At 43.9% G+C, this 26535-nt stretch overlaps 2 protein-coding genes and 1 pseudogene across 4 annotated transcripts; 1 reads left to right on the top strand and 2 right to left on the bottom strand.

Annotated features, from left to right (window-relative positions):
• Window positions 1-4247: 4247 nt before the first annotated feature.
• Window positions 4248-13405, bottom strand: LOC141106551 (uncharacterized). Of its 3 annotated transcripts, none has more exons than XM_073597405.1 (7): window positions 13198-13400; window positions 11126-11231; window positions 9633-9806; window positions 9423-9546; window positions 9209-9306; window positions 8979-9120; window positions 4248-7843 (listed from the first exon to the last, which is right to left on the bottom strand). In XM_073597405.1, exons 2-7 carry the CDS (start codon window positions 11195-11197, stop codon window positions 6531-6533), a joined length of 1923 nt encoding a protein of 640 aa, XP_073453506.1. In that variant the 5' UTR covers window positions 11198-11231; window positions 13198-13400; the 3' UTR covers window positions 4248-6530. The 3 variants fall into 3 exon arrangements, with proteins under 3 accessions (XP_073453506.1, XP_073453505.1, XP_073453504.1); XM_073597404.1 differs by having other exon boundaries at window positions 13145-13214; XM_073597403.1 differs by lacking the exon at window positions 11126-11231 and having other exon boundaries at window positions 13145-13405.
• Window positions 11674-12826, top strand: LOC141105436 (uncharacterized; annotated as a pseudogene).
• A 3655-nt stretch (window positions 13406-17060) lies between the features above and the next one.
• Window positions 17061-26526, bottom strand: LOC141106550 (uncharacterized). The gene is made up of 7 exons (XM_073597402.1): window positions 25471-26526; window positions 23772-23891; window positions 23519-23626; window positions 23309-23432; window positions 22906-23192; window positions 22651-22789; window positions 17061-20717 (listed from the first exon to the last, which is right to left on the bottom strand). The coding sequence occupies exons 1-7, from the start codon at window positions 25555-25557 to the stop codon at window positions 19027-19029; spliced, it is 2556 nt and encodes an 851-aa protein (XP_073453503.1). The 5' UTR covers window positions 25558-26526; the 3' UTR covers window positions 17061-19026.
• Window positions 26527-26535: the final 9 nt, after the last annotated feature.

The raw sequence follows: 26535 nt of genomic DNA, 5'->3' as shown, positions 1-26535 counted from the left end.
TAAATTCTTTATTTTCCCAGAAACAGTGTTACAGTTACACAGAAAGACAACTCATGACTACAACATCACATCTATTATAGATCTTGCCCATCTCACGGCTAATGATATTTACTATTTCAAATGCTGATTGGCTATATTGTCTTTAAATATACAATAAACTTCTATTATAATCAATCAGAAGCAACACTAAGCAAGAAGAGTCTTGGCTAAACTTCAAAAAGTAAGAGAGAGAGAGAGGAAAAAAAAAAAAGAAAAAAAAAAAAAAAACACAAAAAAAATTTCCTCCTCTTCTTCCTTTCCCTATCCTTTGTTAGCAAATATTCCCCCTCCTTCCTCCTGCCCTTCCCCCTCTGAACGGATTCAGCCATTCGATCCTCTATTTTACAATATATAAGCTCTACGAAACACGTCAGTGGGCCATTTACTGCTGGTCGGCTGGGAAGATCTGTTCCCTATAATGAAAATAGGGAGTCGAGATTTTCCGATATTTCTCGTCTTGCTCTTCCAGTGTCATAGTAAGATTTTCCATTTGTTGGATTTCTGTTATCCTTGCAAACCAGTGTGATCTCGTTGGAGGAGTAATACTCTTCCACAACGCTGGGATACACACCTTGGCTAGAGTTGCCACCTCATCCCTTTGAACCTGAACACATATTAATTACACAGGTTCTGTGGCTGATTAAGGTGTTAATTAAACGTGTTGCCTTATCTGCATTTAATTAGCCTCAGAACCCGTGTAATTCATATGTGTTCGGGTTTAAAGGGATGAGGTGGCAACCCTAGCCTTGGCTGCGGTAAGTAGATGTTTTAGAAGTGAATTTTTATATTTTTCGTTAGATAAGGGAGTGTCATGTAATAAAAATGCTGCCAGATTTTCTCCAAGAGACACACTTGTAATTGTTTTGACAGTTTCAGCAACCATCATCCAGAACTCTTTCAGCCCTGGACATTCCCAAAAAATGTGTAACATAATGCCCTCAGATTCCTGGCATTGCCAACAGACATTCGATACTTGAGGAAGTATCCGATGTAGTATGGCCGGGGTTCTGTACCGTCTAGTAAGGATTTTATACGCTCCTTCTTGATACCTATTCGCCAGTGAGGCCTTGTGAGCGAACAATAAAATCCTATCCTTCTGGGCCTGAGAGAATAAAACCCCCAGGTCTCTTTCCCACAATTCTAGGAAAGCCAATTCCTGTGGAGCTTCCAGTCCAATCAGCAAGGCATAGAGGTATGACAAAGAATGTCTCAGCGATTTCCCCTTTAGACATAGTTGTTCAAACATAGAAGGTGCACGTATTATAGTAAGTATTATTGGCAGCGATCGGATATAAGCACTAAGCTGTGTCCGGGGTAGAAAATCTAGATCTGCTGAAAAATGTCATTCAATCTCTCTACTCGTCATCACACGATTGCCCGTTGAAAAATATAGAAGCCTACTAAGGCCCCGTCGTAGTAAAGCATTAAAGCAATGGTCTGTCAGACCCAGCTGAAAAGCTGGTGTGCCCAGAACTGGAATTAAAGGGCTCCGATATGGCGAAATAATAGTGGTTTTAAAAAACTAATTATGCAATAAAATAAATTTTTGGACTCTATGACCATTGGAGTGATGCCCTTACTCTCACATATTAGGTCTTTATCGTAGTCTCTGTCCCCGTTAGGAAGAGATAGGCCCCGTACACACGGTCGGATTTTCCGACGGAAAATGTGTGATAGGACCTTGTTGTCGGAAATTCTGACCGTGTGTGGGCTCCATCACACATTTTCCTTCGGATTTTCCGATACACAAAGTTTGAGAGCAGGCTGTAAAATTTTCCGACAACAAAATCCGTTGTCGGAAATTCCGATCGTGTGTACACAAATCCGACAGACAAAGTGCCACGCATGCTCAGAATAAATAAAGAGATGAAAGCTATTGGCCACTGCCTTGTTTATAGTCCCGACGTACGTGTTTTAAGTCACCGCGTTCAGATTGATCGGATTTTCCGACAACTTTGTGTGACCGTGTGTATGCAAGACAAGTTTGAGCCAACATCCGACGGAAAAAATCCTAGGATTTTGTTGTCGGAATGTCCGAACAAAGTCCGACCGTGTGTACAGGGCATTACTCTTTCAATTTGTTCTGCTGACCACTGTCTATCCACAATTTTAAGTTACCACCAGAACAAGTGAAATCTTCCAAAGGGGACATTTTTTCGGGTGACAAGTGTCTACAATTTCCCTCACTTTGGAAAAATTTCCTTTCACTTCCCTTTACGTCTACAGGACAGGAAGTGAAGGGTAATCTCCCCAATATAACACAGATGACAAAAAACCTGACAAGAGTTTTACACTTCTCTACTCTATTCAAAAAATTTTGAATTAAGATATACTTCTAACATCTTCAGATTTAGAGTTTGTTGTCTTCTACTGTAAAGGATTGTTTGAATGCTTATTGAGATCCTCAGCAATCCATGTAGGCAGGTAGCTTAGTGTATTTGTAGTTAGCACCCAGCTGCCCAGGTCAGCAGGTAAGGGTTAATGTTTTACTGCCTTTCCCTGGTCGATTTTCGGGCTTTTGCTGGGGTCCAGCCTCCCTCCAGTGTTTCTATAAAAGGGAAGAGGTCGGGGTTCCTAAGGGGATTCCAGAACGCACTTGGAGGCGCACATGTGGAACATATAACGCAACTAGAGACTTGCTGGGACCTGTGGTACACTCCGGAAGGACGATTCGTTGTAAGAGCCCAAGAACATGGACTTCTTTGTTTGAGCATTGCCAAGCATGGACTTCACCTGTGCAGGTAACTTGGGGCAGGCACATTTAGGTTTAGTTAGGAAAAGGACGTTATTCCATGTCATACATGCTGTACCAAGTTTACAGCAAAACTTTAGTCAACTGCTCAAAGCCTGCTCTGAAGTTACTTCTCAAGGGGCACATGTGAGGTCTTAGCGTATTAAGGAACCTGGGTCCACAACAACAAAATGCGATATGTGTAACATCACTACGACAGAGATTCATTCAACAAGACAAGAAGGAAGAGGTAGTTGCCATGCGCAATAACAAGCAAAAGCAGCAACTAGTTGTTGGCATGGTACCTGGTTAGGTGACAGGTTCTCTGGTAATGAGCGGGTCGATACCTTGACTTCCTCCCTAGCTGCCATCTCTGCAGGTCTCCAGGAATGGACTAGCGTTACAGAGATCTATGACCTGGCCACTATGTACGAGAAGAGTTAAGTGAGAGCACGCATGAGGTCCACGCTGTGTGCTCGGCGGGCACCCATTCTGTTACTGAGAGTGAAGTAACAGAGGTACGCTGACAGGTGGAGTGGGCAGAGGCTCAGCCTGTCCCTTCGAATGCAACATATACATCAGTACACAAACTAAATTTACAGGTGCCGCTTTAAGGCTCCACCAGGTCCTCTTATGTAGCAACCGCTTGGAACAGACAAGTACAGAGCTTGTCCCAGCTCTGGACATCTAATGGAAAAGGGAAAAGTCCTGGAAGTCGCACATCTCTGCAAAACCCCATAAGAAGGTGTATGACAGCATCAGCCTGGGCTCCAACCAAGCTATGCCCTCAACACGTTTCACTCTTGTGAGTGAAACGTGATGGGGTGTGGCTTGGTTGAAGCCCAGGCTGAGGCTGTCATACACCTTCTTACGGGGATTTGCAGAGATGTGCGACTTCCAGGACTTTTCCACATACATCAGTACAACCGTGTAGAACATGGGACGAAGCAGCTTATGGAGGAACACTGTATTTTGGGCACTGCACACATGTGGCTCATCTCTGAGTTAGGAGGCCGCCTTAATGTTTGACTCTTCACATGACCACGGCTCCCGCCCAGTCTCGGGCATTGGTGAGCTTGGCTTCGGGCGAAGTGTTAACCCACATGCAAGGGTTAGTGACCCCGTTCAACACCTGGCGTAGCCCAAAGAACCCACCCTGGGGTAGGCTTCTCATGTGACCCTTGCTTGGCACCCAAAGAGGAGTGAAAACATGGAGGACATGACGGCTACCCCATCCTCTAACTCTTATATACACTTATGTAGATCCTTGGGAATCCACTTATCTAAATCCTCAAGAATCCACATACCTAGATCCTTGGGTGTCCACATATCTAGATACTTGGAAATCCATATCAAGGTCCTACAGACTTGGGCCAGAGACACCATCCACTTTTTTGGCTAAACCTTTGTGAAGGTCACTATATCACTACTTCTGAAGAGGCAGTTGGTAGCTTTGTCAGGATAGAAAATAGACTCATTGAAAGATTAACTGACTTTATTTCAAAGGTGCCTGGTAGGGAAACATGTAGGATCTGACAGTGCAAACATGCTTTTTGGGGTGCATTCCCAGAGTCATCATCTTTCTTCCCTATTTTTGAGTTTGTTGGGGAACCCCGTATGAGTATGCATGTTCCAGGGCACTGACTCACCAGGAAGGAAAGATAATAAGTCTTAACCACCATAAAAAAACGTGAAAAATGACCATTCTCATATGTGTGTCCTCATGTAAGCTTAAAGTTAAAATGAAAGCAAAAGCTTTTTAGATCGGTGTCCCATTTAGATTTCCCTATACTTCCTGCCCCATTGCCACTACAAGAAGTAGAAATCCATCCAAAGTGAGGCAATTCTTGGTTGTCACCAGAACTAGGGTCCACATTGGAAGATTTCACCTCTATTCTTGGGCTGGTGACCACGCAAAACTTTGGGATTTTCTTTCACTTTCGGTGAGAACAGTAAATAGGAGAAATAACTAGGATGGATCTCCATAACAGCAATGAAAACCTGACAGGGGTTTTAATCCCTCTCCATTCTACCGAAAATTTTAAAAAAGTTTTGCCTTCAGTTATACGTTAATATTAATATACAGCATATGGCCAAAGATTGATGGGCACCCCCTGCAAATTACTGAGATTTCAGGTATTTCTAGTGAGGGCTTCTGCAAAAATGACAGCAACCAAAGACATTTTTGGACCATTGTGCGCTTCCAACCTTGTGACAACAGTTTGGGGAAGGCCCTTCACTTTTCCCTGGCACCATAAAGACATGGTTTGTCAAGTTTGGTGGAACGAAACTTGAGTAGCCTGCACTGAACCTTCTTGGGTGAATTAGGAGAAGCAATGTCTTCTCTTCCTCTCTACAACATCAGTACCTGACCTGGAAAATGCCCTGTTGGCTGAATGGGCACACACCCCCTAACATCTTGTGGAAAGCCTTCCCCGAAAAGTGTAGGATGTTGTAGCTGCAAAGGGGAAAACTTCATTTTAATACCCATGGTTTTGGAATGGGATGTCATATAGGTGTGATGGTCATGGCCCTACAAACGTTTGGTCATATAGTACGCTATACACATAGACAAAGCATTGGCAGTTGTGAGATTATTATATTAAGCTCATAGTATTTGCATGTATATAAAATGTTAAAAAAAAACTTTTATATGTTGTGTAATGGACTCTCCAACTGTTGACTAATGTCCCCTTCTGGATCACACGAAGCTCAACTGTGTCCTTCTACATCTAGTTGAGCTCTTTCAGAAAGGGTCCTCTTCTCCTCATGTCTCGCTGTCCTTGGAGTATGATGTTATAAAGTGTCCATCTACCCAAAGGAGTAGAAAATGGTGGGAGATTAATCGCTAAACCGTTTTATCATCTCAGTGGTGACATCTTTGGACACTATGGTCACTATAAGTGTCTATACAAGGGTTGTTCTGACCATAGAATAGTTGTGTATTGAAAATGTTTGTATCTTTAATTTTGTTTGCATGACAGATGTGTAAAAAGAATAAAATATATCCACACTCCGCCCTTAAATAGTGAAAATTAACTATTTTTTGCCTTTTTCAGCACCTTTTCCACAATCTGAACTCTTCACCAGTGAAGATGCATGCTCCAAAAGGTCATTGTGTTTTTCCTTTCCGAGAGGCATATAGCCCATTTGGACAATGAAAAAGTGCTGTTGGCCAGTGCTGGGTCTTTGGTGTGGAAAGAGATTGGATCTTGGTCTAAATGGGTTTTAAGTAGCTCTGGAATAGAAAAAGAGGTCCCAGAGCTCGACCATACTGGTGTGTCAAACTTGTGGTAAACTTAAGCCGGCCACTCGGTGTCATCCACAGAAATGCAAATCTTTCTTGGCTAAATGTTAAACACAACTTTATCATGCTAACGCATTTTGGCATTGTGCTATGAGACGCTGTAACGCGTTAGCCACATACAGTTGTGTTTTACATGTAGCCAATAAAGATTTGCACTTCTATGGATGACGTGGAGTGGCCAGCTTGAGTTTGCCATGTGAGTGTGGAGACACTCCAGCCAGAGCACCGGTCACAAGAAGTAAAGTTTTTCTTTGAGCGTGGGTATTGTTTGTTTTTTCCCATGTTTTACTGGTGTGTCAGACGTTCAGCAGAACAAACAGCTTTTCTTCAGCATGGATTGTTAAGGAGGCCTCCTTTTTGTGGAAATCATACACTCTGGCACAACCTCTTCTTTGTATAACGAAGTCCAGTTTTGCTGTAGATGATGTCCTACCCCCCTTCCATGAAAAGGTCTCAAGCATCTAACCTCTGCTGTATATGAAATTCAGATGTAATCTGCAAAGATGGGTCATATGCTGAATAATCCAACAAGTGGTCATCTCTGTGAATCTTGAGGTGACGTACGAGGCAGAATTTCTGGGTGAAGCATTTGCCGCACTCCGGACACGGAAACGGGCGCTCGCCCGTGTGGGTTCTTTGGTGTTTGACAAGCTTGTCTTTCCGCGTGAAACCTTTCTCGCAGTCCGTACACTTAAAGGGCATTTCACCGGTGTGGGTCCGCTGGTGGATGACGAGCCCGCTCTTTTGCGTAAAGCCCTTATTGCACTCTGTACACCTGAATAACTTTTCCCCAGTGTGGATTTGCTGGTGTCTGACGAGGGAACCCTTCACGGCAAAACCTTTCCCGCACTCTGAGCAGGAAAACGGAGTCTCCCCCGTGTGCACCCGAAGATGCCTCTGCAGGTGCGTGGTCCTTTTAAAACACTGGCCACACTCCGAGCACAAATAAGGCCTCTCGCCGGTGTGGTTTCTCAGATGCTTGACGAGATCGGAATTGTCTTTGAATGCTATCCCGCACTCTGAACAGGTGTAGGGCCGCACGCCGGTGTGAAGCCTCTGGTGCTTGACGAGATCGGATCCAGATGTGAAAGATTTCTCGCACTCTGTACAGGAGTAGGGCCGCACTCCTGTGTGGTGTCTATGATGCTTGGCAAGATCGGAAGTCGATATGAAAGACTTTCCGCACTCCGAACATAAATACGGACGCTCCCCTGTGTGTGACCTCTGATGCAAGGTTAGGTGGGACTTCGATGGAAAACATCTAGAGCACTCTGTGCAGGGATATGGTCGCACTCCAGCATGGTACCCTTGATGCCTAGCAAGGTGTGATCTCCATTTAAAGCATTTCCCGCACTCAGGACATGGAAACAAATGTCCCCCGGACCCTGCGGGTGCTCTCTCACATACAAAAAGATCTGACTTCTTTTTGGAACTTTTTTTGGACTTAGGACATGGAAATGCCTTGCTGACTCCATGTCCAGATGTATGTGGTTTATCCAAAGAGGATCCCTCTGGATTATGTAGAGCTGATGATCTGTCTGGACTGTAAAATTGTAGATCAATATTAGGAGCAACAATATGTGATAAATCAGAAGATTCCTCTGGATCACCTAGATCTGTAGATCTATCACCATGGTAAAGCGAGAAATGCAAATGTTCAGCAGTGGGAATACTGTTTGAATATTGTGGGATGTCATTATCTTCTGCAGTACATTCTGTAGATGAATAAAGATCTCCCACTGAGGCATTCCAGGCATCATGTTCATCTGTTGGAAAAATGAATTTATAAATGCCAGAAGTACATTAATTTGCTTAAGGCTTCATGAACATTTGTCAAATAGTCAATACTTTCATATGGAATTGGGTACAAACCTCGCATTAGAACATAAATCGAAAAAAGAAAATACAAAACAACCAACTACTAACGGTGTACATATATACAGTGATAACATTGTTAAATCAAGGAATGGAAATGGACCTTTATTAAAGTGTCCTGTATCTCCTCCTCATTTGTTGGGAACATGACATCATATTTAGGAATGGAGATGGACCTTTCATATGGTGTACAGTATCTCCTCCTCATTTGTTGGGAACATGACATTATATTGAGGAATGGAGATGGACCTTTCATATGGTGTACAGTATCTCCTCCTCATTTGTTGGGAACATGACGTTATATTGAGGAATGGAGATGGACCTTTTATATGGTGTACAGTATCTCCTCATCATTTATTGGGAACATGACATTATATTGAGGAATGGAGATGGACCTTTCATATGGTGTACAGCATCTCCTTCTCATTTGTTGGGAACATGACATTATATTGAAGAATGGAGATGGACCTTTTATATGGTGTACAGTTTCTCCACCTCATTTGTTGAGAACATGACATTATATTGAAGAATGGAGATGGACCTTTCATTTGGTGTACAGTATCTCCTCCTCATTTGTTGGGAACTTGACGTTATATTGAGGAATGAAGATGGACCTTTCATATGATGTACAGTATCTCCTCATTTGTTGGGAACATGACGTTATATTGAGGAATGGAGATGGACCTTTCATATGGTGTACAGTATCTCCTCCTCATTTGTTGAGAACATGACGTGATATTAAGGATCAAGGATAGTTCTTTCCTATGGTATAAAATATCCGCCTCTTTTGTTCAACACATTAGGTGATGATGTTCCCACGGATAGCAATAGGTACTTCTCTGTCTTTGGTAGAACACATTGAACCCAATGTACTCAAGTTCCATTAAAGTGGGAAACGATTCTGTCACAAAATTGTATTTAGTATTTAGCCAAGTTGAAGTCACTTTTAATAAATGTGCTTCCCTTAATCTTGATTAAGGAATTTAGAAAATGTGAATGTTTTCATTTTTAGTGTTTATTACTGACCTGTGCTGCCATCAACAGAAGATTCCTCCTCTTTAATTTTCACCATTATCCCAACTTCCTCTGAAGACTGCTGATCATCCCTCACAAAGATCTCTTGTTCTTCTTGTTTAATCTTGACTTTCATATCTTTTAGCTCTTCACCCTAAAACCACAAAAAGTCATGAAAAGTATTATCCTACAAACAAGAACTTTGAAAAAACAGACTATGTAGAACAATATAACCAGTTTACCTGATGATGGTGAGGGATGGTGTGATCTTCCTGTGTGAAATCCCGGGAATACAGAGGACGGGGACATCTCTCTGGTGGGTTCCCATTACTGGATCCATCTGTAGGAAACACACACACTGACTGAATACATTGTTTCTATGTGTTTATCAGATGATGGGGGATGTAGGTGGACCCTCCGTACTGCTCTCTCCTTTACAATAAAGTCTCCTCTTACCCGGTGATGTGAGGGGCGGCTGATTCTCCATCATGACGTCCTTGTAGAGATCCTTGTGTCCTTCTAAATACTCCCACTCCTCCATGGAGAAATAGACAGTGACATCCTGACACCTTATAGGAACCTGACACACAAAATGATACAGTCACCATCCAGACACATCCCTTGTCTGTTACTGAATAATGTCCCAGAATTCCCAGCACCGCTCACCTCTCCTGTCAGCAGATCAATCATCTTTTTGGCGACTTCTAGAATCTTTTTTAAGCTAATACCCCCAGTTTCCAAAGAAAGAGGAGGGGGAGATTCTGTAATTGCAGATGGTACATAAGAAAGGCTTGTAGGTGTCCATTGCTCCCCTGATGTCTTCCTCACCATTTCATAATTCTATATAAAAAAAGGCATAATCAATTGTTATAATGTACCTTCCCAGAATCCTCCTCACCTCTCCAGTTAGGTCTGTGTTTTATTAATAGAGATAAAAGTGATGTCATGTGACCTCCCAGAATCTTCCACACCTCGGGACAGGTGTTCTGCCAAAATAGGCAACTCAGCAGAATATCAAACCACGTCACTTCCGGTTTATCTAAAACATGATTAATTGCAGATTTCTATAAAGAAATTTCACATGATGAGGAATACGTGTTTTGACACAAGAGCGGCAACCAAATGCAGTCCGGTGCACGGTATTATGAGCGGAGATTGTTACTCCGCTCCAACACTAACCAACAAAATGGCCGCCTCCGAGGCGGCGACAACTTGTTCCTTTACCTGACTGCAGTGGCGTCACTAGGGTTGGTGTCATCTGGTGCAGTAAAATATGGTGTCACCCCCCCTCCACCAACTATAGTCGCCCCTCAGAACAGACCCCCCTCTGTCAGTGCAGACCCCCCACTAAGTATAAACCCCCTCCATTAGTACAGACTCCCCAGGACAAACCACCCCCCCGGCCATTAGTACAAACCACCCCCCTCCAGACAAACCACCCCCCCAGAACAAACCACCCCCCCAGAACAAACCACCCCCTACATATAACCTAGCTGTGTCCAGTAGCAAAAACCAACCTCATCAGCAAGCCCCCTTCCCGTCACGACACCTCACCTCGGGCAGCGGAGGACATCCCCCTCATTGCAAGCCGGCACCCCCACCCCCGCTCGTTACCGCACAAGCTCTGGTACATAGAACACCCGGGCGGCAGCTGGAGAGGAGAGGACAGTATGCAGCCACGCCGCCCGGGTGGAGAGCAGACCATGACAGGCTTGGGCAGCAGCTAGGGTTGCCACCTCGTTCCTTTAAACCCGAACACATATTAATTACACAGGTTCTGTGGCTGATTAAGGTGGTAATTAAGCATACCCAGTGCCTTATCTGCATTGAATTAGCCTCAGAACCTGTGTAATTCATATGTGTTCGGGTTTAAAAGGATGAGGTGACAACCCTAGCAGGAGTGATACACAGAGAGGAGGAAGAGAACACATGGCAGGCACGGCCGCATCACCCTCGGGATGGTGTCACCCCTGTAGCGGGTGTCAACAGGGTGCGGACCGCAACCCCCGCCCCCCCCAGTGATGCCACTGCCTGACTGCATGAAGTGACGTGGTTCGATATTCTGCTGAGTTGCGTATTTTGTAAGGACACCGGTCAGGTCTGTGTTTTAATAATAGAGATAAGAGTGATGTCATGTGACCTCACAGAATCCTCCTCACCTCTCCCGTCACCAGGTAGACAATCTCCAGGGTGAGGTCCAATATCCTCTCAGTCAGGTGACTCTTGTCCATCTTTAATCATGTGATTTTTACAGGGCGCTCCCCTCTGCAGGTGGATAATAAAAGAAAAGTCATCTGAACTGTAAGACTGGTAATAGGTATGTGTATAGGTATAATGATCGCTTCTCAGCCTTTTGGCTACGATCAAGTGTAGTATTGACTATAGCCTTTAGGGGTGTCTCTGCTTCACAGCTAGGATGTTGAAAACCACTTGCATCTATCCAAGCCATTTGGTCCTTGTGGGGTACCCTCTGCTCGGCCTTGTAGGATCATTGATTCAATTCAGCTTCACCTACTTGCTGCGGCAGAGGCTTATCCCCCACAGGGAACGAGTTTGCAAGATTCCCCCCCCCCCACACACTCTGCGTTACTACCTTCGGGCAGTAGACGCTCTAGAGCCTTTGTAAAGGCTGCGAAAGAGTGAAGACGTCGAAGAACCAGAAGGAAGCCGCCTAAGAACTCCTGAAGCGACATCCAACTCCTCTACGATGGGGATGAGCAACAAGACCAACAAGACGATGAAGAAGAACCCTGCTCCAGACACTTTGTCTGAAGCCCCTGAGCATGTCGCCGCCTCAACCACCACTCCTGCCCCGGCCGGCTCCAGCCTGCCGAGACCAGCCAAGCCATACCTGCCTGCAGACAGGTTCCCATTCCTGGAGCCATGGATGAAGCAGACAGTCGTGCTGTAGCTGAAGGAGGTGGACGGAAGAGTCCCCGACATGACCCCGGAGATTTTTGGAAAGAAGATGATCTTGGAGCAGGGGTTCAGCAAAGCGGAGAGGCTGTCCGTGCAGACCTTCACAAAAGGTATATCCTTTATCACTTTTGTATCCTTTCAGGTCTGCAGACGATATTGGGAGATGGTGAAGACTTGTGGCCCGGAATCCCCTTTCTGTAACTTTGTTGCAAACTGTCCCATACAACGGGATGAAAGGCGGGTGATGGTGGCCATGAGGAACCCCCATACCCAAGGAAAGGACATAGCCACTTACCCTCAGAGGTTCTGCATTGTGGCAAAGGACCCGGTCTGAATCCTCGATGCCAACGGCTTCTGGATAGGTAAGTGGGCTGTGTTTTGCAGGCTAAGGAGAGACTCTTCGGGGGACCTCCAGCACCTGCAGTCGTGCTTCTCCCTAGGCAACTCCGCAGGAATCCTCTACTACTTCGGCATGCCCCACAACTGTAACAGATGTGGCCATCCTTGACACGTAGGTAAGGATTGCACAGAGCTTGTTTGCAGGTTCTTTCGGGTTGCAGACCAAGGACTGTCCGAGGTCCAAAGCCTGCAACCTCTGCGGATTGGCAAAGCACGTCTTCAGAGATTGCCCCCAGAGAACCCGAACCTATGCTGGAGCCCTGATCCAGGGTACGTCATCTTCCAGCAGCGGGAGGAAGCCGCCAGAAAACAAGAACCCAAAGGACCCTCGAAAGGCCACAGGTAAGTCCCCTCCTGCCCCCGCATCCGGCACACTACTACCCACCCCCTCCGTGCCTGAGGAGACCCTGCCCACCCCCTCCCCGCCCACAGAGGCCATGCTGACAAAAGGTTTATTGGAGAGTGCCATCGTTCTCCGACCACGGACGTTGGATACCTTCCCAAAGGCTAATGCCCTACAGCAGAAGTTATTATTATTGTAAACCTCTCATGGTAGAAATACAAAGGGCGTCATTGGCGGCTTCCTTCTCAAAAAGCTTGATGTCTGGCTCTCAGTACTGTCAAGAGTTCCTAATTTGGAACAAATGTTTAGATCAGGAAAGGAAGATGTCCTTTTTTGGAATAGTAGAGTGTTCTCTGTATGGGTATTAGCAGCTATAGAGAGGAATAATAGAAATTCATATATTGTAGGTGTATCCGCTTCTGCTGGAGACAGCAGACATCGCAGAGACTATAGAGGATGAGGACGGACATGACGGGGGGTTACTGGGTGTGAATATAAAAAAATAATATCTTATTACCTCCTCTGCTGCCAGTTCCAGCAATGTCTCCCCTCTACTCCCTCCCGACTCACCTCTCACCTGGAACTCCTTGTCTGTATCTAATTTCACTTCCTGTCTGTGCGTCCCATCTATTTTTGTTTTTGCGTTCCATCGCATTCCGCGTTTGCGTTTTATCTGGCATAAGTGAGATCGCCATCTTGTGGAGAAATTTGGACCTGCAACCATCGTCATATGGCCAGACATACCGTACACTCACCGGCCACTTTATTAGGTCCACCTTGCTAGTACCGAGTTGGACCCCCTTTTGCCTTTAGAACTGCCCTAATTATTGGTGGCATAGATTCAACAAGGTGTTGGAAACGTCCCTCAGAGATTTTGGTCCATAGTGACATGATAGCATCACACAGTTGCTGCAGATTTGTCGGCTGCACATCAATGATGCCAATCGCTCGTTCCACCTAGGGTTGCCACCTCATTCCTTTTAAAACTGAACACATGTTAATTACACAGATTCTGAGGCTAATTTAATGCAGATAAGGCACTGAATTTAATTACCACCTTAATGAGCCACAGAACCTGTGTGATTAATAGGTGTCCGGTTTTAAAGGGATGAGGTGGCAACCCTACTTCCACCACATCCCGAAGGTGCTTTATTGGATTGAGATCTGGTGAGTGTGGAGGCCATTGGAGTACAGTGACCTCATTGTCATGTTCAAGAAACCAGTGGTGGGATGATTTGAGCTTTGTGACATGGTTAGAGTTGCCACCTCATCCCTTTAAACCCGAACACCTTTGAATTACACAGGTTCCGAGGCTAATTAAATGCAGATAAGGCACCAAGTGAGTTTATTTACCACCTTAATCAGCCACAGAACCTGTGTAATTAATATGAGTTCGAGTTTAAAGGGATGAGGTGGCAACCATAGACATGGTGCATTATCCTGCTGGAAGGAGCCATCAGAAGATGTATCTGTATCTATACCCTCTTGAGAAGAGGAGAATAAGGGGGGATATGATCAACATGTACAAATACATAAGTGGTCCATGTAGTGAACTTGGTGTTGAGTTATTCACTTTATGGTCATCACAGAGGACAAGGGGCCACTCTCTACGTCTAGAGGAAAAAAGATCTCCAAATACAGAAAGGTTTCTTCACAGTAAGAGCTGTGAAAATGTGGAATAGGCTCCCTCCAGAGATGGTTCTGGATAGCTTAGTAGATTGCTTTAAAAAAAAGCCTGGATTCTTTCCTAAATGTACATAATATAACTGGATATTGACATTTATAGGTAAAGTTGATCCAGGGAAAATTCGATTGCCTCTCCTGCTGTAGCAAATTGGATTGTGCTTTGCTTTGGTGTTTTTCACCTTCCACTGGATCAACTGTGGGTATAGGATTGGGTATATGGGATTGTATTATTTTTTATGGTTGAACTAGATGGACTTGTGTCTTTTTTTTAACCTGACTAACTATGTAACTGTAGTCATAAAGGGATGGACATGGTCAGCAACAATACTCAGGTAGGCCGTGGCATTTAAACGATGCTCAATTGGTAGTAAGGGGCCCAAAGTGTGCCAAGAAAATATCCCCCACACCATTACACCACCACCACCAGCCTGAACCATTGATACAAGGCAGGATGGATCTATGCTTTCATGTTGTTTATGCAAAATTCTGACCCCACCATCTGAATGTCACGGCTGAAATCGAGACTCATCAGACCAGGCAACGTTTTTCCAATCTTCTATTGTCTAATTTTGGTGCGCCTGGGCAAATTGTAGCCTCAGTTTCCTGCAAATTGTTTCCTCAGTTTCCACATCAAGGTTCAATGTGTTGTGGGTTTAGAGATGGTATTCTGCATACCTTGATTGTAACGAAAAGTTATTTGAGTTACTGTTGCCTTTCTATCATCTGGAACCAGTCTGCCCCATTCTCCTCTGACATCAACAAGGCATTTTCCTCCACACAACTGCCGCTCACTGGATATTTTCTCTTTTTCTGACCATTTTCTGTAAACCCGAGAGATGGTTGTGTGTGAAAATCCCAGTAGATCAGCAGTTTTTGAAATACTCAGACTAGCCCGTCTGGCAACAACAGCAATGCCACGTTCAAAGTCACTTACCCTATTTATCGGCGTATAACACACGCCGGCGTATAACACGCACCCCAAGTTTAGGAGGGAAGTTTAAGGAAAAAAACTTACATTAAAATGCCTATCAATGCAGCCTTATCTGTCCATCTGCAGCCTTTTCAGTGTCAGTGAAGCTTTGCCCCAGTGCAGCTTTGTTAGTGCAGGTTTGCCCGTGCAGCTTTGCCCCAGTCCAGCCATGGGTAGATTCAAATATGGCGCCGAGACTGCAGGGCTTCGTCGGAGCTGAGATATACATACCCGAGTGTTCTCGGCTTTTTTCGGCGCCGCTCACAGTGTGTATCTTGGCTCTGAAGTATCCCTGCAGTCTCTGCACCATATTTGAATCTACCCACGGCTGTGTATGTCGGCAATTGCTGCGATCGCTTCGATGACACAAAATCGGGGGGGATCGGCCTATAACACACACCCACAATTTTCCCCTGATTTTCAGGGGGAAAAAAGTGCATTTTATATGCCGATAAATACGGTAAATCTCCTTTCTTCCCCCATTCTGATGCTCAGTCTGAACTTCAGCAAGTCGCCTTCACCACGTCTAGATGCCTAAATGCATTTAGTTGCTGCCATGTGATTGGCTGATTAGCAATTTGTGTTGTGCAACTGAACAGGTGTACCTAATAAAGTTGCCGGTGAGTGTATGTGGACACCCCTACCAATCATGAACTTCAGGCGTTTCCAGTGAAGGGGCCTAGTGTAATGCTACATACATACCAAGACAATTTTGGACAAATGTGCTCGTCCATCTATGTAACAAATTGGGTGAGGTTCTCTTCCGGTCCAGCATGACTGTGCCCCTGTGTACAAACCGGTTCCATAAAGACATGGCTTGACTAGATTGGTGTGGAGGAAATTGAGTGCCCTACATGAAGTTCCAACCTCAACCCTACTGAACTCAATTGGGGCGATTCGGAAAACACTGATTGTGACCAAGGTCTTTTTATCCAACATCAGGGTGTCCAGTGCCGGGACAAGGTCATCAACAGCCCTGGGCGAACATGCCAAACTGCGCCTCCGTCAAGATGTATGAGCATTATGTGGCAGCTCCCAGCACAATTGCAACCCCCATCCCCCCCCCCCAAAAACAAATCCCCCTTCCTAGCACAAATCCTCTACCTCTCAAATATCCCCTCTGAGCACAAATTCTCCCCCCCCACCCCACTCCAAACTTCTCTCCCCCAACCTAGCACAACCCCCCCAAAAATTTCCTCTCCTAGCACAAACCCCCCCATTACCATATTACCTTTTCTAGCACAAACCCCCCAAATCCCTCCTCCTAGCACAAATCCTCTTCCCCCATTCCCCCTCTTAACACAAATCCCCTCCCCCAATCTCCCTGCGGTGCCTCTGCACCTCACATGATACAACAGCGCTCCGGGGCAGTCTCCCCTCCTGCCCACCCCTTGTCCCGACCCTGCTGACCCCGTGTAATAAAAGAAAAACTTGCCCCTTTTATTGTGTTACTTCAAACTGGCGCTTTAGCTAGATGGGCAGCCTCATTAAAATTAAAGCTAGGGGGTGGTCTGACCTCCAGCCTACCCTTCAGTCTTGCACAGTTGTATCGGCTCCTCTCTTGGAATGAAATGGCTTACTCTGATTTCACTGCACACTGTGAGCTTCTCACAGTATGCATAATAAGCTGCAGCAAGTCAGATAGAGCCCGCCTCATTAGACTGGAGAATGTCCATTATAATCAAGCCCTTTTCTTGCACAGACTGGCTGTCCCTGGTCAACCTCTTTCGTTCATTGGATTTCAGTTCTTTCAGTCATGGAGGCTCAGCATCCTATGTAGGCATTACCTAGGGTGGTCTCCTCTAAATTGACACCCTCCCATCAAAGAATTTTGATATTTGCATAACTCCTCCCTTTGTGGGGTGGCAAAATATAAGCAGATTAACCTTCAGCTTTAATCAATGAAAAGCTAATTAGCAAAATTAGAATTTTTTAATACAATTTGAAGTATCCTTAACCGTAAAAATATTTTTTATCAACATTTTTTTATTATTACTATGTAGTATTATAAAATAATTATATTTTATTTTATTATATTATTACATATAATATTATTCTATTAAATATAATTTATTGATGACCGCTTGATTCTTACTAGACATTATCCAGACAAACCTCTATTAACTGCAGCAAGTGCTAATTGAAATCTAAGAAATGATGGTTGTGGTAACATTCTGTTTGCTGTACCGTATTTTGATTTTTCCATTCGTTAAAGCAGATCTGCTGAACAAATATGGCTGCCTCACGTTTTTATACATTCACGCATTCTACACTCGTTGCTAAGAATATATACACCAAGGTGATTGTTTTTGATTATATTTATTTAAAAAAAAATATATTGTAAAATTGATTGCAAAAAAGATTTCCATTTATAAAAAGCAGAATAAACTGTCCACAATTTTGTTTGGAAAAATTGCCCCCTTTGAAGCTTGTCATCCTCCCCAAGTCCTCTTAAATCTCCTCTACTTCTTAGATTAATAGATCTTTCGGGAAAGGTCCTCTCTTCCTCTTATTTAGTTTGAGGGGTGCACTGAGTAAAAGATCAATCCACATAATGGTTACTTTGTATCTCTTAGGGACTTCCGTGGTGAGACCTTTGCTCTTGAGCTCTTGAAGGCCATTCCAAGGTGAGAAAACCATGTGAGCACCCAAAGATGGTTGGAAAAAGCATGTTAGAAAGCCCAGGGAGAATAAAAAAAAGTGGGAGCACCTTAAGGTGGAGGGAAAAAAATGAGTTTATCCCAGGGGGCTTGAAAAAACTTAAAAGCACTCCAAAGTGGGTAGAAAGAAAATGTAGAAGCACCTCAAGGTAGGTGAAAAAAACATGGGAGCACCTTAAGGTGGTTTGAAAAACAAAAAAATTTGGTGGGAAAGACATAGTCCATATGGTGGACTTCGATGGTGAAACCTTTGCTCCTGAGCTCCCTATGAACATCCCAAGGCTTGAAAAATGTGTGGGCACCACAAGGTCGGCACCTTGAGCTAAACGTTTGTGATGGATTACAAGAGGGTTCCTCAGGACCAGATGGAATTAAGGGTCTCTGTGTAACGTGAGATCTTGAAGGCATTATTGAGGTAAATGTTTGTGATTCATCACAAGAGGGTCCTCAGGATCAGAAATGCATAGAAGCACTCCAAGCTGGGTGTAGAAAAACATGGGAACACCCCAATGTAGGTGGGAGAATAGTCGAGTACCCTATAGTGGGTTGAAAATGTGGAAAAACTCCAAGGTTGTTGGGGAAAAAAGAGCTAAAAAAAAAAGAGAAAAATAACAGGATTAAAAACACCAATGGAGAAGACACCCTCTCCACTGAAGACTCTAAGATATTTAAGATGCTAGTGGGTGACTCAGTCCCTTGGATTTCATTTATAGCCAAAATATCACTTTCGATGTACTGCCAAAGGTTGAATCAAGGTGTTCAGGAACAACAATATAAAAATAAGGAGTCCTTCTCCAATGTTGTATTGCTTTTCTAAATGAACCATTTCCCGCACATCGAAAAGCGAGACGGCCTCTCACTACTGCAGAGTTTCAAATACTCTTTTTTTTTTGGCAACAAACCATACGTTGCATTCAAAACTCAAATAGTGTTCTTCGCTGGTGTGATCTCTCTGGCATTTAACCAGTTCTCTGTTTGTTTTGAATCATCTTGAGCACCCAGCTCACCAAAGGACCTCATTACACACTATTTATTCAAAGTCTATAAAGTTCTGATCCTAGACCACTAACCAGACTTTTAATATTAAAATTCGCTAACGTCCATGTGAAGCCTGCGATGCCGATCGAGACCGAACCTCTGCGCGAAGCTCTTGCCGCATTCCGTACAGGAAAAGGGACGCTCACCTGTATGTGTCAGCTGGTGTCTGTTTAGCTTATTTTTTTCTGTGAAACCTCTCCCGCAATGTGCACAGACATACGGCATTTCACCCGTGTGAGTCATCTGATGTAAGATATACTTGTCTTTGCGGGTAAAGCCTTTCCCGCACTCCTTACACACAAATAACTTTTCACCGGTGTGCATCCACTGGTGGGAGACGAGCGCCCCTTTCACGGCAAATCCTTTGCCGCACTCTGAACATGAGAATGGAGTCTCGCCCGTGTGGACCTTGATATGTCTCTGTAGATGGGTGTTTTGTTTGAAACACTTACCGCATTCCAAGCACAGGAAGGGCCTCTCCTTTGCGTGGCTCCTGAAATGTTTGACAAGTTCTGAACCGTGTTTGAATGCTATCCCGCACTCTGTACATGAAAAGCCCTGGTCGGACTTCCACTTAAAACATTTATCACCTTCCAGACATGGAAAAGGATGCTCACTGGTGTGGACGCACTGATGTAAAAGAAGGTCGTCTCTTTCTCTAAAACACTTATTATATTCTGAACATTGAAATATCATCTCTCCTCCTTGTCTGACAGTATGGGATGTATTAGGAGAGGGTTCCTCAGGATCAGATGGACTTGGGGTTCTTTGTATAATGTGAGATCCTGAGGACATAATTGAGGTAAACATTTGTGATGGATCACAAGAGGGTTCCCCAGGACCAAATGAAATTAAGGGTCTGTGTGTAATGTGAGATCTAGAAGACATCATTGAGGTAAACATTTGTGATGCATCACAAGAGTGTTCCTCAGGACCAGATGGAATTAAGGATCTCTGTGAAACATGAGATTTTGAAGACATAATTGAGGTGAATGTTTGTGATGGATCACAAAAGGGTTCTTCAAGACCAGGTGGGCGTAGGTGTCTCTGTGTAGCATGAGATCTTGAAGACATCATTGAGGTGAACGTTTGTGATGTATCAGAAAAGGGTTCCTTAGGACCAGATGGAATTAGGGGCCTCTGTGTAATGTGAGATCTTGAAGACATAATTGAGGTAAACGTTTGTGATGGATCACAGTAAGGTTCCTCAGGACCAGATGGACCTAGGGGTCTCTGTGTTACGTGAGATCTTGAAGACATCATTGAGGTAAACGTTTGTGATGGAGTACAAGAGGGTTCCTCAGGACCAGATTGAATTAAGGGTCTCTGTGTAACGTGAGATCTTGAAGGCATTATTGAGGTAAATGTTTGCGATTCAACACAAGAGGGTTCCTCGGGACCAGATGGACCTAGAGATCTCTGTGTAATGTGAGATCTTGAAGACATCATTGGGATAAATGTTTGTGATCCATCACAAGAGGGTTCCTCAGAGCCAGATGGATCTAGTGGTCCTTCTGTAAGGTTAGATCTTCGGGGTATAATTGGCAGAATAGTTTGCGACTTATCAGAAAGTTCCTCAGGATTAGAAAAATCAGTTGATCTAACCACACCAAGAGGTATATTTTGAACAGAGGGGTTTGCCCCTGGAGAACATTGGGCATTGCTGTTATCTTCTGCATCATGCTTTGGAAATAAAAAAAGAAGTCCCTCCGAGGTCATCTGGGAATTACATCCATCTGTTTGAAATAAATGTTTTTTGATTAAGCTAATCTGCTCAGTCCTTTTTATAATTCACAAGACCCTCACAAGTACTAAGGCACTCCTACATCCCCATCCCTCACTCCAGTGCCATCACAACCCCCTTAAGTGTCCTTCATCCTATCCTCATTTCTGCCATGCTCCCTGACATCCTTCAGCAGATGTTGTCCTCATTCTGTGGGCAAGTTGCTTGACCCAGGTCACCATTAGGTTACAATGTGCCCATACATCCCTTGGCGATGGGCAACAAGCAGATGTAATGATCATTAGCTCTGCAGTACGTCTTGTGGTGCTTTGATGTGACTATTTTCCCAGGAACTGTAATGCACATTCACTCTGGGGCAGAAATAACCCCCATAAAACACTGCAGGCCCAAAGTCTTATCCAGGAGATGAAATCTTTCATTTATGACCCTCTACCATTGATGGAGAAATTTCATATTTCCTTAGTATTATTGGCTTACAATATCTAAGAATGAATTTAAGCCTGGTTACCTTAGATGACCTAATGCTATAGGCATGTCATTGTAAACTGACCAGGGTGGGCAAACTCTTTAAAAGATAATACTGCTATTCAGATGTTGTAATTGACCAAATGCTACCCTATATACTACAGCCAAAACTTGGAATAGTCAGTCTCGTCTCAGGGCTGCTTAAATGCACGTGCCTGATTTTGATCATCTGTGCCGAAACGCGGTAGAGGCAGCGGGGCTCCTTTGCGAAAAAAGGCATCTATATAGTTATATATTCTTGTTACATTTTTTAATATTACTACCACTAGTGGTGCGTCGAAATGAAAATTCCGGTGCCGAAACCAAAAACTCTGGATGCACTTGGCCGAAAACCAAAGCCGAAATGGACAGTTTAAAAAAAAAAAAGATTTTAATTGTAATTAATGTGGCTGGTGTTTTTACATTGAAGTCAATGGGACAGGATTTTGCAGTAAAATCAAAAGGGGACATTTTTGCATTGAAGTCAATGGGACAGGATTTTGCATTGAAGCCAATAGGGGACATTTTTGCATTGAAGTCAAGAGGACGCAATTTTGCAAAGAAGTCAATGGGAATGCGATTTTGCATTGAAGTCAATAGGGGGAGTTTTTGCATTGAAGTCAATGGAATGCGATTTTGAAAAGAAGTCAATAGGGGGTGATTTTGAATTGAAGTCAATGGGAAACGGATTGGCATTGAAGTCAATGGGATGCAGCATTCCATTATTGGCTACCTTTTTTTTCTATCGGCAAAACGCAGATAACCCTATTTTCGGCTGATAATTTTTCGGTGGCTGAAATATTGGTGCATCTCTAATTATTACATTTGTTATCTGGATCTGTCATTACTCAATTAAACGTTATACCTACAAGTGTTTGTGTGATCTCTCTTTGCACATTTCGAATAAAACTATCATATAACTGTGATTAAAACAACCAGAAACATCCTACTAGGTAATTCTGCTTCACTGGTTGGGTAGTGACAACAGATGGCCCAGCCATACCCAGAATAACATCATTGTCATATTAGATACAGTAGCTATACACATATCAAATCACTTTCAGTTTCAGTTTCATAACTGATATATAAAACTTTGCACTCTCCAATGGGTACATTCTTGTTTTTAATTGCGTGCAGTCAAGGACCATATACTGTATGGTGGTGTAGTAGTTTGTCTAATAGTCAACAAATGTCAAAGGGCGCTGGAGAATAGCCAACAGAAAAAGTGTACAACTCAACAAAACCAAGCACGGCACACGGGGCCAAGGTGTCCACATACCATACCACATTGTTATGAGATGGACCTACCTTCATCTCACTATGGGGTCTCATGTTGCCTAATGAGGGGAAGGTGTACTGAGTCTCCATCGTGTTTAATTAGCCTGAATGCGAATCGTTTTTGCATTTTTGCAATTGATTACCTGTGTTGATATGTAGAAAAGATAACTCCTCTTTTAATGTCACCTCCATAATGTCCTCTTCTCCAGATATCTTTTCAGCTCCTACATGTGTCTCTACTATCTTTTTAAAATCAGTTTTCACTTCAATCTGTTCTTCAGCCTTGACCCATAAAATGATTAAAAAAAAAGAACATTATTAAAAAACAGACTTCCTAAAAAAATTCTGTCACTCACTTTGGAGTTACTTTTGTGCTCTATAGTTTTGTCACCTTATACCTGATCATGGTGAGGGATCTCATGAGCTTCCTGTATGGAATCCCGGGAATACAGAGAATGGGGACATCTCTCTGGTGGGTTTGTATCACTGAATGGCTCCATCATGACCTCCTTAAAGGTGTCTCTGTGTCCTTCTGAAAACTCCTCCATTACATCAAACTCATGCTCCTCCTCCTCTTTTATCTCTTCTTTAACCGTAAGGGAGATGATGTGATCTTCCTGTGTGGAATCCTGGGAATACAGAGGATGGGAACATCTCTTTGGTGGGTTCCCATTACTGGATCCATCTGTAGGAAACACACACACGGACTGAATACAATGTTTCTATATGTTTATCAGATGATGGGGGATCTAGGTGGACCCTCCGTCCTGCTCTCTCCTTTACAATAAAGTCTCCTCTTACCCGGTGATGTGAGGGGTGGCTGATTCTCCACCATGACATCCTTGTAGAGATCCTTGTGTCCTTCTATATACTCCCACTCCTCCTTGGAGAAATACACAGCGACATCCTGACACCTTATAGGAACCTGACACACACAATGATACAGTCACCATCCAGACACATCCCTTGTCTATTACTGGATAATGTCCCAGAATTCCCAGCAGTGCTTACCTCTCCCGTCAGTAGCCCAAAGATCTTGTTGGTGACTTCTAGAATCTTCTTCTTATGTTTTTTCTCAGGTGGCAGGTCAGGAGGTGGAGGAATCAATTGGTCTCCAGGCTTCATAGGGGAAAAAGTCTGTATTAAAAGGCTATCAATGATGTTGTATGACCCTCCCAGAATCCTCCTCATCTCTCTGTTCAGGTCTGTTATTTATTATTAGAGATAAGAGTGATGTCATGTGACCTCCCAGAATCCTCCTCACCTCTCCAATCAGCACACAGATGATCTCCAGGGTGAGGTTTAATAATCTCTTGATCATGTGATCCCAGTCCTTGTTCATCTTCATTGATGTGGTCATGTGATCTGTAGATGGCACTCCTCTCTGTAGAGGGATAATGAACTGATAATTATCTGGACTTTACCGGGAGAAATAATATTTCCAAACTGTTCTACCCCTCCCCCCCCCCATCTGTTCTTCTCACAGCTGTATCATCCCTATCATGCCAATAATGGTGATCATAATCACAGGAACACGTCATATGGTTTCAGTCACCTAGAGATATCCCTGAAACTGGAGACATCTTAACATTAACAGAGTGCCAACAGGAAGTCCTTACCCAACCTATGAGAGGGTCTCACACTGAAAATACACCTGAAAGTCATGGATGTTTATTCATAGGTTGGCTGCACCTGTGCCATGTCTGCTTTTCTACTTTTATCTGGTGTGGGATGGCTGTACCAAACTGTCCAAGCTAAGTCTTGTCGAGCGTAGGACCTCAAAGCTTTGTACTACAATGATAATTTACCACTGCTGGTGGTCCATTGGGGTTATCCCAGAGTTACTATTGAAGTCCTGAATATATATCTGGTGAGCCAATCTCTGATAGGTTAGGTTGAGTGGGTCTGGAGGTACCGCTGTTAAAGCAAAACCAAACTCACCGATTATAGACAGGCTTTAAAATGGGACAATCTTACATAGGAACCATAGGAAATTAGCAATTTAGGGGAACATATTCTATTGCGTCAGGTCGGCAAGTGGCACATGCTCAATCGCTGTAAAATTTCTGGCTTCCGTCAAGTTCCAGGATTTGTTGTTTGCTGTGCCTGGGTGACATCAGTTCTTCATTCCACATCCTGGCAGGAGCTCTTGCTAGTTCCCAGCTCTCCAACTCTTCCATGGAGAAGTGTTGTACCATGTGTCTTAAGTCACCAACACCATGGTGACTAGTTATGTGATACATGGGTTGGATTCATCCAGTAGGACTTAGTAGTGACATCGGCAGCAAGAGGTTCCTAACAACGAGGAAGTGGAGTTCTGAAATTGAGTCAAGATGGTGCCAGCTTTGGTGGGCACAGTGGTGGCATAGCCTGCTAGACTTATCCTGGTGAACAAACTTATTTAAAGAATTTTAGCAATCTGAGATACTTTATGGGACTTGTAATGGGGAATTTTGAGTGTTTAGTTCGTTTAAATATGCGGAAGTCAGTCCAGCTGCCCAACTTAGACACAGGTAGGGGAATGGTGACACTTTGAGAATATTTCGGGACATCTATAGCATGAAATTTCTCCAACCTGGTGAAGAGAAAACACACAAACCTCCAATATTGGAATTTCAGAACCCCCCCCCAAGCTGCGGATGAGCAATAGAGACAAATTCCTCCATCCTTTATCCCCTGAACTGTGTATTTTCCATTCACACCCGCACCACACCCCCGACTCGTGGTAACATTGTGCGCCGCATGCATCAAACATCATATTAGATTTTTATCTCTGATAATTGTATTTAGTCTCCTCACCACCGGTCACCAGTTCTATCTCCTTTGTGTCTACAAACATGTGATTACTGTGATTATCCTTGTCCCTCCTGTGCCCAATAAAAAGACATCACAGTGACTATGGAGGAAGAGGACGGACATGACGGGGGGTTACTGGGTGTAAATATAAAATAATATCTCATTACCTCCTCTGCTACCAGTTCCAGCAATGTCTTCTCTCTACTTCCCCCAATTCTCGTCTCAATCCGTAACTTCCTTTTTATACCTGACATCACTTCCTTTTCATCCCTTACATCACTTCCTGTGTTTGCGTTCCAGCCTTTGTATAGGACATCACCACCTTGTGGCGAACATTATAACTGCAGTCGTTCAGTATGTTACCTTCGGACTTGTTGTAGATCTTCTGTTATTTTACCTACACATTTTTGAAACATGAAATTCAAGGAGATTTAAAGGAAAAACAATTTTTGCATTTTGGATGGAGTAAGGGAGGATTATAACTTCTGTAAGTTTTTTTTTATTTATTTTTTGCCATCTGTGTCCCCATTGGATGATTCCCCCTCTATCCCTGTTCTTATTACAACACAAAATTTGGGCTTTTCTTTCGCTTTTGGTGATAACGGTAAACAGGACAAATAGAGGGGGTGAATCTCCATAATGGGGACACAGGAACACTTCCACCCTGTGCTCCCCCACTTCCAAAGTTCTGTGGAAAAACTCCAACTCTCCAAAATCTCCAACCATGTCACTTCCGGTGTTCTGCCGAAAACTCCAACTTGCCAAAATCTCCAACCACATCACTTCCGGTGTTCTGCTGAAAACTCCAACTCGCCAAAATCTCCAACCACGTCACTTCCAGGTGTTCTGCCGAAAACTCCAACTTGCCAAAATCTCCAACCATGTCACTTCCGGTGTTCTGCCGAAAACTCCAACTCGCCAAAATCTCCAACCACGTCACTTCTGGTGCTCTGCCGAAAACTCCAACTTGCCACAATCTCCAACCACGTAATTTCCGGTGTTCTGCCGAAAACTCCAACTCGCCAAAATTTCCAAACACGTCACGTCCGGTGTTCTGCACGAAAACTCCAACTTGCCAAAATCTCCAACCACATCACTTCCGGTGACTCTCCAGCAGCAATAATTGGAGATTTCGATGAGTTGCCTGCTTTCACACAACAATGGCAGCGTATACAGTACGGTACAGGGCGAGTTGGCTGTTTTCACAGAACACCAGGTAAGGAGGAAAAGTT

The sequence above is a fragment of the Aquarana catesbeiana genome, linkage group LG08 (genome assembly GCF_042186555.1).
Source record: "Aquarana catesbeiana isolate 2022-GZ linkage group LG08, ASM4218655v1, whole genome shotgun sequence".
NCBI lineage: Eukaryota > Metazoa > Chordata > Amphibia > Anura > Ranidae > Aquarana > Aquarana catesbeiana.
Note: the sequence above shows the minus strand (reverse complement) of the source record. Positions and strands in the feature narration are given on the sequence as shown.

What these genes read in the sequence shown, in the direction of transcription:
- LOC141106550 (XM_073597402.1), bottom strand. Translation starts at nt 25,557, where the DNA reads ATGTCAGGTATAAAAAGGAAGTTACGGATTGAGACGAGAATTGGGGGA. An exon ending in TGGAACTGGTAGCAGAGGAG is followed by an intron (nt 23,892 to 25,470) that starts GTAATGAGATAT and finishes ATCCCTCTACAG; the next exon opens with AGAGGAGTGCCATCTACAGA. An exon ending in AGATCCCTCACCATGATCAG is followed by an intron (nt 22,790 to 22,905) that starts GTATAAGGTGAC and finishes TTATGGGTCAAG; the next exon opens with GCTGAAGAACAGATTGAAGT.
- LOC141106551 (XM_073597403.1), bottom strand. Translation starts at nt 13,369, where the DNA reads ATGTCTGGCCATATGACGATGGTTGCAGGTCCAAATTTCTCCACAAGA. An exon ending in TTGATCTGCTGACAGGAGAG is followed by an intron (nt 9,547 to 9,632) that starts GTGAGCGGTGCT and finishes TTTGTGTGTCAG; the next exon opens with GTTCCTATAAGGTGTCAGGA. An exon ending in CCATCCCTCACCATCATCAG is followed by an intron (nt 9,121 to 9,208) that starts GTAAACTGGTTA and finishes TTGTGGTTTTAG; the next exon opens with GGTGAAGAGCTAAAAGATAT.